The sequence below is a fragment of the Meles meles genome, chromosome 6 (genome assembly GCF_922984935.1).
Source record: "Meles meles chromosome 6, mMelMel3.1 paternal haplotype, whole genome shotgun sequence".
Taxonomy (NCBI): Eukaryota; Metazoa; Chordata; class Mammalia; order Carnivora; family Mustelidae; genus Meles; species Meles meles.
In genome coordinates, this window is record NC_060071.1 from 88175715 (window position 1) to 88190504 (window position 14790).

The window sequence follows — 14790 nt, forward strand, 5'->3', positions numbered from 1 at the left end:
GATTGCGTGTGTGGTGGTCAAAATGAGATTTTAACCCCAAGTCAATTTACTTGCATCCTTGACCAGGAGGGCCGTGGCAGCAATTATGCGGAGGCAAGGGGGAAACCCAGCTGCTACTGGATCTAGTTTCTTGCTAAGATAGGCTACTGGCCTTTTCCAAGGCCCCAGGGTCTGAGTCAAAACTCCCTTGGCTACCCCTGCCTTTTCATCCACATACAAGTGGAAGGGCTTGGTAACATCTGGGATGGCCAATGCTGGAGCACGTAGTAAGTCTGCTTGTAATTCCCAAAATGCTCCTTCTGCACCAGCTATCCACTCTATCATAGTGAGCCCCCCTTTTGCCAGTTTGTAGAGAGGTCAGGCAATCTCTGCAAACCACGGTATCCACAGCCTACAGTAGCCCACTGTCCCAAGAAATTCCCTCACTTGTCGGGGCGTGGTGGGGCGGGGGTATCGGGTGATCACCTGTTTTCTGGACTCAGACAGTGATCGCACTCCCTCATGAAGAGCAAAGCCTAGATAAGTGGCATGGCTCTTACAGAGCTGTGCTTTCTTTGCTGACACCCAATACCCTTTTTCCTGCAGAGTCTGTAAGAGAGCTCTTGTCCCCCGCAAGCATGACTCATAGTCCTCAGCGGCTATCAGCAAGTCATCAACATACTGTAACAGAGTGACTCCTGGGTTGGAGACTCTGTACTCACGCAAATCCTCATGTAGGGCCTCATCAAAAATGGTGGGTGAATTCTTGAATCCTTGGGGAAGTCTTGTCCAGGTGAGTTGGCCTTGAAACCCTTTCTGTGGGTCGGACCACTCAAAAGCAAAAAGGGGCTGAGATTCCTTTGCTAAAGGTATACAGAAAAATGCATCTTTAAGATCTAAGACTGTATACACAGTTCTTTTGGGGCCCAGGAGGGAGAGTAGGGTATAGGGGTTAGGCACTGTCAGGTGGATATCTTCAACCCATTTGTTAACTTCCCGCAAGTCCTGAACAGGTTGGTACTCCCCAGTCTCGGCCTTTTTGATGGGCAGCAAAGGTGTGTTCCATGGAGATTTGCAAGGAACTAGGATCCCATCTCCTCGGAGGCGGTGAATGTGTTTTCTGATCCCTTCCTTTGCTTCCCGGGGAAGGGGGTACTGCCAAACGTGAATAGCCGTAGCTGTTGTCTTTAATTGTACCACCACTGGAGGTTGTTCCTTGGCCAAGCCAGGGGGCTTCCCTTCTGCCCAGACCTCGGGAAACTTGACCTGTAGGATTTGGAGAAGGCTCCCCGTTTGTCTCCTCTGGATTTGAGACTGGCTTGTAAAGGAGGTATTCATCTACTGCTGCCATAAACACCTGTACAGTGGGTTGTCTCAAGGTTACAGTCATGTCTCCTTCTGAGAACTGAATGCCAGCTCTTAACTTATGGAGGAGATCTCTTCCCATCAAGTTATATGGGGCATTAGGGAGGACCAAAAATCGATGTTTAACTATTCCGAGGCCAAATTTAAAGTCCTTTCTGTTGTCCATTTATGTCTCTCTGTGCCATTTGCTCCTTGTACCCAAACTTCTTCTCCAGATAGTTTTCCCATAGGTTTAAGTAATGATGAAAATTGGGCTCCCGTGTCCACCAAAAAATCAACTGATTTCCCCTCCACTTCAATTTTTACCTGAGGTTCGGGGCGGGGTTCCGAACCATGGCCCCTTCAGTCTCTGTTGGCGAGCATTGCCGTCTTCTTTTTGGGGCACTCCCTGGCCCAATGTCCTTTTTCCTTACAGTAAGCACACTGGTCTGGATCTAAGTCTTCCTGCCTGCCTTTTCTGTGCTTAGGCTCTTCCTTCCATTTACTATCCCCAACCTGTTTCCTCCCCACCTCATGTAATGCCAAAACCTTAACTAGTTTTTTTGTCTGTTTTTCATCCTCTTGTGCATCCCTGTTGTTAAACACCTTTTCTGCTATTCCCACTAACTCAGTCAGCTTCTTCCCTTCAAATCCTTCGATTTTCTGAAGTTTCCTCCTCATATCTGGGGCTGACTGACTAACAAACGCAAGATTCATTGTCCTCTGATTTTCGGGTGCCTCAGGGTTGATTGGGCTATACATTTTATAGGCTTCAATTAGCCTTTCTAGGAAAGCTCCTGGAGACTCATTCTTACCTTGAGTCACCATACTAATTTTGGATAAATTTATGGGTCTCCTTGCAGCTGCACAGAGGCCTCCCAGTAGAGCCTGGTGGTAGAAACGTAAGCTCTCCTTACCTTCATCACAATTTGGATCCCAGTCAGGGGGTTCCCTTGGGCAGTAGTCTTCCATTCGGCGGGGATCGAGGTCCCTACCAAGTCTCCCGTTTATCACCTTATGAGTTTCTCGCATGATGCGATCCCTCTCTTCCGTGTTAAAGAGAGCTGTAAGGAGCTGTTGAATATCCACCCAGGTAGGTTGGTGGGTAAGAAAAACAGTCTCCAAGAGACTAATTAAATCCTGAGGGTAGACAGAAAAGGGTTTATGTTGGGTTTTCTAGTTATAGATGTCGGAAGAGGAGAAAGGGATATAGCTTAGGTGGGGGCGCCCTCTCCCATCCGGTAGAGCAACCTCACGGAGAGGCAGCATTGGCGCAGACAGTACTGGTGAGGTAAAGGGAGGATGAGGAGGATAGAGGAAAGGGGAAGGATCAGGGTGGTCTCTCTGCTTGGCGGTCCCATAAGTAGACCCCGACCGCATGTGAGATGGACTGGTAAAGGCATCTCGAGACCGAGAGTCAGATTTAGAAGACAGATTGGGGGGGGGGGAATTCCACATCCTCCACATCCAATGGAGGTAGGACAGTCTTTTTCCCTGGCTCCCCTTCATTTGTCTGTTCTGGTTTTGGTGCTCAGACCTGCCTTAGAGGGAGAGAGATGGTTTCATTAGCAGGGGAAGGTGGGACTTGAGCCATGACGGTGGCTCTTCTATCAGATATAGCCAGGCCACAATGTACGGTATTTGGTCTCGATGTAGATTGAAGACCTCACTCAGGGTAGCATAGATCTGAGCCAAGGCAAATGTTCCTTCCGGCGGCCACCCTGCGGAGAAAGTGGGCCACTCTAATTGACAGACTATTTTTAGTTTTCCCGGGTAAACCTTGTCACCTGACTGAGTGGCTTTACCTTGGAAATCCTTGAAATGTTCGAGAACAAGACCTAGGGGTGTCACAGGTTCCTTACTCCCTGCTTATCCCATTTCTCCACATGCAACAAATAACACAACAGACAATAAAAAAACAAGGCAGAGACAACCACAGCCCAGTGATCCCCATCCAGAGCCTGCTGCTGGGGGGGACTTTCTTGGCCCCCTGCAAACACAACAAACCACACAGCAAACAACAAAACAACCAGGCAAAGACAACTGTGAGCCCAACGATTCTTACCCAGAACCTGCCACTGGTGGAGGATTTCTTCACCCTCCAACCATCTAGGGGGACTTGAACCCCCCGTATGTCTAGGGGGACTTGAACCCCCCAAACTGTCTAGGGGGACTTGAATCCCCCGACCGCCCAGGAGGACTTGAACCCCCTGTCGATCTACCAGCAGAGGGATGGGGCGTCCCCGCATCCACTCCAGCCCTGGGAGCATGGCCGTGTTCGGCTTCTCCCTGGTGGGCTATACCCTGGAGCTCTGCAACCAGACAGACAGACAAAATCTCAATAGAGGCTTTTTCCAGAAATTCCGATGCTGGCTCGGCTCTCGTCATTTGATCCCAGACGAGCCCCCAATGTTAGGGTCCGTGATCAAAGGAACGAGACTGACACAAAGCGAAAATCAAGCAAAGCTTTATTTCGAGCCATGCATCAGAAACCAAACTGCATCAAAAACCAAACTGCATCAGAAACCAAACTGCATTAGTAACCAAACTGCATTAGAACCCAAACTGACCGGTAGGTGCCCGAGCCTTGCTGGGGACCACCGCCTCCCAGTCGCTGGGGTCCCTCTTGGAGGCTCCCTGCCCCACCCTCACCATACCACAAGACCACTCCCGGCGAGGCTGCACCGTTGGCTCCTGAGAGGCTGCTCCTGGTGGCGGCACTGCCCGAGGCGGCATGGCTGCTTGCGGCGGCGCTGCTGCTGTTGCTGCTGCTGATGCTCGGGCTCAGGGCAGCGTCGCTCGCGGTGGCGCTGCTGCCACTGCTGCTCTGGGCGGTGCTGCTCACGGTGGCGCCGCTGCTCACGGTGGCGCCGCTGCTCACGGTGGCGCCGCTGCTCACGGTGGCGCCGCTGCCGTTGCTGCTCTTGCTAGAAAAAAAATCTCCTCCCTCCAGCCGCACAGACCATCTTTTATAGTGGTGGTTGAGCCTGGACCATACACAGGTGGCCAATCGGATTTCAACCTACCACAGTTAATATATGCACACCCCTCTGATTGAATACGGCTATCTGGCCTGGCCCGCCCCTATATCCGGGGTTTGCAAATAACTTCCTTTTGCTAACCAGGCCCCTACAGAGTCAACTCAAATATTGGGACAAGCCTGTAGAGTAAGGAGATAACTAAGTTGTGCCAGTGGCTGCCACGCTTTTGGTAAAAGCTGACTGGAGTCACTTATTTGCATTCAAAGTGAAAGAAAAAACAGTGGGATTCTTACTTTCTAAGTGAAGCCAGCCCTTCAGGAGGACTGGACTATGGTTTTCAAAAGGACTTGACACCGAAGTTTTCTAGAATAACTAACATTGGTACTAAACGCAACTGAAAAGGAACTGATTCCTACAGTTACATCATATTTCCAGTTACTTCCACTTCAAACTCTCAGTATATAGATATTAAGCCCAGCAATTCAGTGATTGGTGATTACCAGCAGAGCTAAAGTGAGCCATCATTTAGTAACCTTTTCTAATATAAAAGTAAAACTGCTATGTATCCAGAGAGGTACTCCAGCCCTGAATTTGACACAAAAATGTTTTGTTAACTGCCTTAATTCTCGGGAGGGCTCTTTATAGAAGAAAGGAATCTCCCTTAACTATACAAAACTGTAGGAGTAAGTCAGTCCACTGGTGAGTTTTCCTCTCACCTTAACTGTGGTCCTGGTTTGAGTCAATATAACTACTTACAGCTGCAAAGATAATGGTAAAGATACACTCACACGGGTGGAGATGACACTTTAAAGTTCTTGAAAGACCACACTCACATCATGACCCTTTATCATGCCTGGCCCTATTATTATGCCCCAATAATGGGTCCCTGATTAAAGGAGCGAGACTGATAACAAAGCGAAGGTCAAGCAAAGCTTTATTTCGCTCCAAGCATCAGGAATCAAACCGACCATCAAACAGACCAGTCAGGGCCGCCCCTTACAGAGGAAGACCCCTCCCTGCTTTCCAGACTAACTTTTATAGAGCAAAGGAAAGGCCATGTGGTTGGACCTGGCCACTCAGGTGGCTAGTTGAATTACAATTCACCCCACAGTAGCCATAGAAACTAGCCCATCACCTTGGTAGCTAGGAGACAGTATGCACCCCCACTGATTGGATGTCTCTGCCTGGCATGACCCACCCTTGTATCTGGGCTTTGTTACCTGGAGGTGGTTTCCAGGACTTGTTTTTAAGTAAGTCCCCTGGGGGAGGGGAGCAGGGACAGTTTGAGGGTTAAATAACAAAGTTATTGTTTTATTGTTTAACCTCAATGGAAGCCTCTGGCTAAAATAAAAATATAAAATAGGTCCTTACAGTTACCTATCAAAAATCACCATACTTGGGCGCCGGGCTGACTCAGTTGGTTAAGCACCTGCCGCCTTCAGCTGGCTCAGTTGGTGAAACATCAGCCTTCTGCTCAGGTTATGATCAGAGAGTCCTGGGATGGAGTCCCCCCATCAGACCCCTGCGTCTCCCTCTGACCTTCCCCCTCTCATTTTCTCTCTCTAAAATAAATTAAAAAATAAAAAACCACGATTCTTTGGGTATATAACATATGTACACAGTGAATCGACCTTTTTTAAAATTTTAATTTCTACATTTTATTTTTTAAAGATTATTTATTAGCCCACACACATTCCAGAGGGAATTGGGGGCAGGATGGTGGGGAGCCCAGAGGCAGAGAGAAGCACTCTCTCCTGCTGAGCAGGGTGCCTGAACTGGGCTCTTGATCTAAGCTGAGAGCAGACCCTTAAGCGACTGAGCCACCCAGGCACCCGATTCTTTTTTCTTTAAGTAATTCGGCATCTCTTACCTGTGGTGTGGCCACAAGACTTTTTACCTGATTCAGTCAAATCAAGAACCGCCAGACCAGTCCCATTTTCAACGCCAGATTGCTCCTGCCAACTCTGTGAATGCGCTCTGCAGAGGGGAAAAGAAAAGAAGCAGTTTTGTGACAAAAGCGTTAAACCAGACAGCAGTGCGATGCTGGATCCCGGCCTATCTTCCTCTCGCTGCTGGGAAGAAATTCTCACGCCCCACGTGAAGAGCAAATCTGCATCCGTATCAAGGGCCTCCCATTCCTCCCCAGCCACCTGTTACCGGGCCAGCGTGGGTGTGGGATTCTCAGTGGGTGAGCGACCTTCCGGAGGATAGTCCTTTATTGTCTTCCCCACCTTCAAGGTAGAGCCAGCTCCCCGGCTGCGAGAACCTAGCCGCCTACCTCCCTCCTAGCTTCCCTTCCCTTAAGAACAGGCCACCACCCCGCGTTGGCTGGAGAGAGCTCGGCTCTCAGCTCGAAATACGGAGACAGGGGTACCCTAGGGTGGGTGATTAAGCGTCCACCCTCGGATCCGACTTCCGATGACGGAGGCTCGGGCTCGTTGGTCGGCTACAGCATCCCAGCTGTCTCAGTGCTTGTATAGTTCCTTCCCTCCCTCAAGTACAAACAGCACAAGGAGAAAGTAAAAAAAAAAAAAAACCAACAACAACAACAAAAGACGCTCTTTTTTTCAACAAGCAAAACCAGGGGAAAGCGCGAACGCAGTCCCCCACTACCACAAATTATGCAGTCGAGTTTCCCACATTTGGGGAAATCGCAGGGGTCAGCACATCCGGAGTGCAATGGATAAGCCTCGCCCTGGGAAAACCACCTTCGTGATCATGGTATCTCCCCTGCCAGGTAAGTATGAGTTGCTCTCCGCGCCCCCTCACACACCCTCGCGCCCCACCCGCTCCTTACACACGGTCACTTCCCTCCCGCCGCCCCCGCGACCCCCGCCCCACGCACCACCCCCGCCGCCCCCTCGCCCACCCGCACAACCGCGGCGGGCGCCTTCGTCGGGCCCCACGCGGGGCCGGCCGCCTCGGGCGCGGCGGGCCCGGCAGTCTCCGCGCGCCTGCTCCTCTGCATACGCCACGCCCTTGTCGTGACGTCCCCGAGCCCTGTCGCCCGCTCTGGGACAGCGGATGTCCTCGGCCCCGCCCAGGCCGTGGATGCCTGGGCGGGGGGCGGGCGCCGAGGGTGTCCGCACCTGGAGGGGAGACACGAGAACGCGGGGTCTCCCGGAGCCCAGCGGAGTCAGCGGGTTTGGTGGTGGCTCAAGACTCGGATTTGGTCTCGCCTTCCTTTCCGCGAAAAGAAAATTTCAGCCCCTTTTTGTCCTTGCCTGTTCGAGACTCATTTTCAGACCGAGTCGAAAACTCAGGAGAGGCCTTTCTGACGGTCGACGTTAAGGGCGAAGCCGCCCCAATAAGATGGGGCACTGGCAGTGTTTCTTTCTGGGGTCTTCCCAAGTTTCACTCGGCGCCCGAACATGCAGTCAGTCGCCTGATCCAGGAACGCGGGAGGGAAGGAAAAGTGTCCTGCTGAGTTTTGAAGAAAGCACAGGAAGCAAAGCGCTCAGCGGTGCCTTTCGGCCGGCAGCTTGTCGGGGGTCCCCGGGGAGCCCCGGCGGTCCCGCCCCGCAGCCCCCGCGCAGGCTGGCCCCGCCCAGTGCCCTCTGGTCCTTTCCCACTCGGACTCTGTCAAAGATGAACGCAGCAGACGACAGCTACAGTGGTGAAAAAAGATCTTCCTCAGGAACTGCTGACAGGAGGGGGAAGAGCTGAGCTCCACTCGCATCTGTGCGACCTGGACGTTGGACGGGAAGAATGAGACGAAGGGGGCCCGGGACCGTCGGAGAAGTGAAAAGTGACCCCGGGTCGTTCAGTAGGACCGCTGTTGGGCAGTTGTGTGTGTTAGCTGACAGCTGAACTGACAGGTTAGGGGGCTACGGTCCCACAGAGACTGGGACATAGGCCCCAGCCTTCAGCATTACAGCTCAAAGGAATGGCTCTCAGGCCTTGAGAAGGATCCTTTGGAGTCCTAACAGACCCATGGTCACAACTGCAAGCGCTTTTTAATGAATGCCCAAAGAGGGACGCCTGGGTGGCTCAGTCGGTTGGGCGTCTGCTCTGGCTCAGGTCATGATCCCAGGCTCCTGGGATGGTGGGGTCCAGCATTGGGCTGCTTGCTTGGCGGGGAGGCTGCTTCTCCCTCTGCCTGCTGCTCCCCCTGCTTGTGCTCGCTCACTCTCTTAAATAAATGAAGTCCTTAAAAAAAAGAAAGAAAGAAAGAAAGAAAGAAAGAATATATATAGTAATAAAGAGAGGTTGGGGGCCTGTGTGTCAGATGTCTACTTTCTCAGGCGGGAGGTCACTCTTAGGGACAGAACCTTATGTTGCTGGAAGCTATGCTAGAGCCTGGTCAGATCTCAGGAAAGGAAACGGTTTGGAGGGGTTGTTATGGGCGGAGAGTTCTACAGTTCTCAACTGAAGAGACCCTATTCTGTGATCAACCAAGGTAACTCTGCACCTCCCCCTGGCTGAACCCTGGCTCCTGGCCCCTCCTTGTGCAGTCTCATTGCCTCTTCGAGGACCTGGAGAGTTTGTCCGTTCAACCACCCCAGGCTGAGTATATATGCACACTTCGGGAATGGGTGACAAAAGACAAAAAGGCCTCTGGGCACTCCTCTGTTGTAGGAGGGGCAGAGGGAGTGGGAGAATACTAACAACGGACACAATAGGTACTTAAGTACTCTGGTAGGTGTTAGGAGCTGAAAAAAGAAAGCATTAAGGAGGGAGAGGGGCTGTGGAGTGGAGTTCGGGGCACAGGCAGTGAGGTGGATTGGGTGGTCAGAAGAGGCTATGTTGAGGAGGTGCTCTGTGAGCAAAGGCTGGGAGGAGGTGAGGGAGTGGGTCATGGGCTATCTAGGGAAAAGCATCCAGAACACTGGGTCATGGGCTATCTAGGGAAAAGCATCCAGAACACAGAGGTCAGCTAGAGCAAAGGCCCAGGTAGGACTGTGTGTGAATAGCAAGGAGGCCCTGTGTCTAGAGCAACATTGAGGGCTTGTAGAAAATTAAGTCAGAGAGGTGACTAGGTGAGAGTAAGACCATGAGGGTCTTAAAGATCATTGTGGGACTACCTTTCTATGGCTTTTGGGGGGGGGGCGGGGATTAAGAGAGAGCAAGAGAGCAGGGAGGGGAGCGGCAGTGGGAGAAGGAGAAAGAGAAGAATAAGCAGGTTCCAAGCCCAGTGCGGAGCCGGTCCTGGGGTTCGATCTCACAACCCTGAGATCATGACCGGAGCTGACATCAAGAATCAGACACTCAACCCGCTGAGCCACTCAGGTGCCCTTTGGTGGATATTTGTATTTGCCCTTGGAATTCAGCTACCTGGATGTTCTAGCACTGCTTTAACCAGCTGTTGGTGTCTCAGCTAAGAAGGCCCGGCTCCGTTTGGCTCGGAAATCCACCACAGGTACTTAACTGCTGCTGAGATCACCTTGGGTACAGCGGACAGACGCTCTTGACTTGGACTTCCACCTCTGGTAGTGCCATCTGTAGTCCCTCTCAGGTGTGAGGCTTCCCTGGCCGGGTCCATTCCCCTGCGGGGCCTTTCCTCAGAACGGACCAGCCCGGCAGCTCCGGCGACCACAGCACTCCGCGATGATCATTAAGACTGGCAATCTGAGTGAACCAAAAGGTTGGTTGGTTGGTTTGCTCTGTGTTTGTTTGTTTAAGTAAGATCTCCCCCCGGGGCTTATTACTTTAAAATCTAAAAAAAAAAAAAAAAAAGGAAGCTCTACACCCAGTGGGTGGGGGGTGTGGTGTGTGTGGGGAGTCGAACTCACAACCCTGAGATCAAGAGCTACATGCTCTACCGACTGAGCCAGCCAAGGTACCCCTAAGCTGAAAGGTTTTTGAGCAGAGGAGTGGCTTGATCTGAATCCTCCCCCTCCCACTCCTCTTGACACCGGGGGCCGGGGGGCGGGGAGTGTAATAATGAATTAAATTAAAAAAAAAAAAAAATCTGGCTGCAAGGGTAAAAGCAGGGAAGTTCGGAGACCTGCGGAACCCGAACAGAGATGATCTTGGCTGCGAACGCCGGCATCATCTGCCGCACCACCAGCAAGTGTCATTTTGGCCCAAGGGTTATTTTGGCCTGAAGGCGCCCACAAACCAGCAGGTAGCTGGGCGGTTCGAAGCCGCCTACCTGGTGCTCAATCCAGTGGGGTCCCCTCCTCCGCTCCGCAAGGCCTTGGTCGCCCAGCCCGTGCGTGGAGTTCGCCAACGCCCCTCCTCCCCCTCTTTCCCGCTCCCGGGCCACGGACCCTGGTGGCCCCACCTGTAGAAGGGGGGCGCCGGGAGGGCACCTGAGGCCACGGGGGAGAGCACGCGCCCAGGCGTCTCGGCCGCCGCCCCCGGGATGCTGCTCCCCCCACCCCGCCCCGGGCGGCCGCCGAGCGCAGGGGACTCGCTGCCCCGGGCGGAACGGGCGCTGCGGCCGCGGGGACTCGGCTCTTCTTTGGGATGGCTTCGGAGCGCGTCAGGACCCGCTGGACGTCCCGCACGGCCGCGCCGTGGCCTCCGTCATTTCGAGAAAAAGCCCGGCCCGGGGCCCGCCAGCGGGCAGCCTTCGATAGCTCAGCTGGCAGAGCGGAGGACTGTAGGGCGGAGAGGCGTGGACATCCTTAGGTCGCTGGTTCGACTCCGGCTCGAAGGACGCGCCCGATGCTTTTGCGCGGCCGGGGAAGACACCGCCCCCTCGCGCCCGGCCCAGGCAGGCCCCCCGGCGGCCCCCCGGCGTCCTTGCCCTCCCAGCCGGAGGCGGGAAGCCCTTCCGGACCCCCCGCCTCCTCGGCTGCGGGGGTGCCGCCGCCCCGGGAGCATCCCGGGCCTTCCTGCCGCCGTGGCGCTCCGGGTCCGCGCGGCTGCAGCCTCGGCTCGGCGCCGCCCGGTCCCACGCCCTCGGCGCTGGTTTGCTCCCCGCGACTCCGGCTCCGCACCAGCAGGTGGCCGGAGAGGGTCTGCCTCCCGCCAGCCCGCGCGGCTGACAAGCGGACGGACCCTCCCACGGGGCAGGGAGCACCGCGGCTTCCTTCAGGACAACTGTCCCTCTCGAGCTGGGGCCGTCTCCTGCCCGGCCTCGGGGGACGGTCACTGCTTCTGTCTCTCCCAGCCGCCGTCTGTCTGTCTGTCTCCTTCCCTGTCTTTCAGGTGGTGTAGAAACATCCAGACTTACGGCGCCAGAAGAGCCTCTTCGCGGACCCGCTTACTCTGCTCGTGGGACAGAACTGTCACCCTGAGGTTTTCCAAGCCATCGCCGGTCGTGCGCTTGCTTCGAGGCTGACGTTGGCAGGAGCGAAGTGCCGCAGGGGCCTGACCAGTGTGGCTGAGAACGTCGGAGGCGCCTTCAGGGTTCCGTCCGTGCGAGGACCGGCCGCGGCCCGGGTACGCTTCCGTTTTCCCGCGCCTTTGCACCTGCTCTCGCAGCCCGGCGTGGGGTGGGGCGGGGGTGGCGTGTGGGGAGGGTGGGGGGCAGGTGCTCCTGCGGAGGGAGCGCGGACCGCTCACACTCGGTACAAGCCTCCTCCCTATTGCGCTGGGGGTGCGGTAAACCCCTCACGCCGATTCTCCGATTCTCTGGCTACACCCGATGGAGGGAGGTAGAAACAGAGGAGATATTTCCATCCTGCCCGCTTTCTGGCCACTAACCGCAGGGGTCTCCATCTGTAGGAAGGGATGGGGGGAGGAGTGAGATCGGCGGCCACAGCACAGACTTAGAGCTCAGACAGAGCCCGAGAGAGGCGGGGCAATGAGGGCTGAAGGCAGGGCGCAGGAGAGTGGCGGTAGGGGTGGGGTGGGGCGTGGGCTGCTGCCCAGCGTGGACCCGCACGCACGTTCACCTCCTTGGCCCTCTTGCGGGTTCTGAACAGCTGGCTGACTTAGCGCCGGGCCTGCAGGCTAGATTGGCAGGGCCTGAAGAGCCAGATCGTGAGGCCCAGCCAGAGGGCGCCGCGGAGAACATGGGCTTCACCTTGGAGCCAGAGCCAGGTTGCTGGGGGGAGGAGTGTGGGTGCAGAGAACTCCAGAGAATGGTCCTCCCCGTTCTCCTCCTTCCTGCGGGAAGGAGACTCCAGAGACTCGAAGCACAGGTGGAGCGCATCCCAGAGGGGACTCCAATGGGACTCCAAGGGGAGTGTGGCCCTTGGGAACCTCGGGGACCCAGCCACTGCCATCCCTGACCTCGGAGCCCACGGGCTCCTTTTCGCCGTTGCTTCTGCCTCTCAGACTGAAGGCTGCGTTTCCCCACACGTCTTCCTCTCCTGGCAGGCTCCTCTTGGTTCTCTCCCCAACCCAGTCTCAGTCCCACTGTGCCACTGCTGACTGAGATGGACTGAGCCATACTTTCCACGGGCTCAGGAGGGCCTGCCAGGGAAGCCCAACAGGTGAAGACCTTCAGGAAGATGTGATTGCTTTGAAGCCACAGAGAAACCCCAGCCTCCAAGGTCCTACCTACAGAGACCAGCAGACAGGAGCCAAGGAGAACACCTTAAGACCTTCACTGGATGTGGCCCCTGATGGGATGTGGAGGGGTGGCATCCCTGGGGACCTAGCTTTGGTGCTTTGGGGAAAGAGCAGGGAGAGGGGTGGGGGTGGGGGAGCAGTGGGTTTTGGTGACCAGCCAATGCAAGCCTGGGCCCCAGCATGGCCGACCCTTCCCGGCTGGGGTGTCATGGAGAGCAGCAGGGGGCTTCCAAGGTGCTGCCCCCCCCCCCCCCCAGCCTTACAAGTGCAGAGGTGCCTGCTACCCAGTCAGGCAGTGGCGGCACTCAGTCGAGGGAAGGCACCTGTGGCTTGCTGGGCCTCTGTGGGACTCTCAGTGGGTGGGGGGAGTGGTCTTTGGCTTGTTGGAATGCAGGGGAGCCGGGGCAGGGAGTCCATCCCGGGCACTGGCGTTCGCTTCTCTCCCTCTGACTCCAGGGCCTCTCCGGGAAGTCCAGAGAATCTTATCCCGTTTCAGGAGTCCAGGTAAGTGGGCAAGGGAGGGTCCAAGGAGCCACGCCACCAGCATGGCCCTCACGGCTGGGTCTGCACCGGCCTCGTCAAGCCCCGGAACGCGTAGCTGTGCCAAAAAGTAGAGCAACGTGCGGTGACCGACATAGACGTGTCAGGCACACGAGGGCCAGTTTGAAAGGCTTCCCACTGGCCAAATCAAGGTAAGGATAATAATGCATTATAATCTGTGGAATAAAATAGGCGCCGGGACACACCAGTATCCGTGATCACGAAGCACCAGATCTTGGTCTTCAAATAAATAAAAGAAAAGTAAAAGGAACCCGAGCTTCTTGGAGACCCACCTAGCTGCCTCTTTGGGTCTTCATTTTACTACGTGGTCTCCTATGTACATGTAAAAATCTGTACGCTTGCCTCCTCTTCTTCTGTTGTTTGTTTGTTTTTTTCAATGCCTTAAGATTTTATTTATTTAACGTAGAGAGAGCACAAGCTGGGGGAGTAGCAGGCAGAGGGAGAAGCAGGCTCCCCACTGAACAAGGAGGCCGACGGAGAACTCAATCCAGGGCCCTGGGATCATGACCTGAGCTGAAGGCACACTGTGGACTGAGTCACCCAGTCCCGCCTCCTGTTATTCTGTTTTATGTCCATTTAATTTTCAGGTCCTGTGGAGACCCCAAAAGGATAGAAATAAAGTCCGTGTCCTCTAATGTTTGATCCGGGTGAAGCAATGGATGAACAAGAGAGGCAGGCATGTGACAGATAGAAGGTGCTAACTCCTGACTCAACCTCTCTCTGATGTCTGTAAAATGATCCCATGCTTCTCTCATGTGAGAAGGGGCTGGAAGATTGGATGCTGAGGGTGTAGACTAGAGGATCCGGATCTCCCTGAGCCCGGGGACTGTTTCGTACAGCTCTTTGAAGGGCTCCGGCAAATGATGTTCAGAGGTACTACTGATGAAACGGGACAGGGAGTGCTTCCCAATCTGTGATTTCTCTGTAGGAAGGAGAGTGTTGGTCATCTTACCCTGACTCAGAGCTAGAATCCAGAACCCGCTTGGAATCCACTTTTTTAAGCCTGAGATCCATAAGTGAATTCATTCAGTATGTTGAAAGCCTTTTATAGGGCCATGGGCTATTCTAGGCAAGTGTGCATGGAGCGTCAACAAAATAGACCAGAATCCCAGCCCTGGGGGACTCACATCCCAGGAGGGTAAAATTAGACAAGTAAAATATATACTGTGTTAGATCAGTGCTTCTCAAACTTTATTGCTTCTAGGACCGAATGGGACTCTCGTTAAGCCGCTGATTATGATGGGTGGATGATGTCAAGGTGAGGCCTCAGATGCTGCCTCCTTGTTTGGGGGAGAGGGAGAATCTTAGGCTCCACGGAAACCCTGAGATCACGACCTGAACTGAACTGAAAAGCAAGAGTCTGACCTGACGCTTGACTCCTGGCACCACCCAGGAGTCCCTAGGGCGGGGCATTTCTCCGCCCGGCGCCCAGAGGACCAGAGAGTGCCGAAAACGCTGGAGGATGGGCCACTCTAAAGAAGGTGACAAATGCTTGCAACTAACTCGACAAAGAAAG

General features: G+C 54.6%; 1 protein-coding gene and 2 non-coding genes across 5 annotated transcripts; 2 read left to right on the top strand and 1 right to left on the bottom strand.

The window, feature by feature from the left end:
- Window positions 1-6885: 6885 nt before the first annotated feature.
- Window positions 6886-7049, bottom strand: LOC123945026. The gene has a single exon (XR_006818949.1). It is a non-coding gene; the product is annotated as a U1 spliceosomal RNA (small nuclear RNA).
- A 3162-nt stretch (window positions 7050-10211) lies between these two features.
- Window positions 10212-13750, top strand: LOC123944248 (translation initiation factor IF-2-like). 3 transcript variants are annotated; one of them, XM_046009178.1, is made up of 3 exons: window positions 10212-11636; window positions 12519-12634; window positions 13170-13750. In XM_046009178.1, the coding sequence occupies exon 1, from the start codon at window positions 10612-10614 to the stop codon at window positions 11533-11535; it is 924 nt and encodes a 307-aa protein (XP_045865134.1). In that variant the 5' UTR covers window positions 10212-10611; the 3' UTR covers window positions 11536-11636; window positions 12519-12634; window positions 13170-13750. The 3 variants fall into 3 exon arrangements, with proteins under 3 accessions (XP_045865134.1, XP_045865132.1, XP_045865133.1); XM_046009176.1 differs by having other exon boundaries at window positions 12519-13750; XM_046009177.1 differs by having other exon boundaries at window positions 12547-13750.
- Window positions 10819-10908, top strand: TRNAY-GUA. The gene is given in 2 exon segments: window positions 10819-10855; window positions 10873-10908. It is a non-coding gene; the product is annotated as a tRNA-Tyr (tRNA).
- Window positions 13751-14790: the final 1040 nt, after the last annotated feature.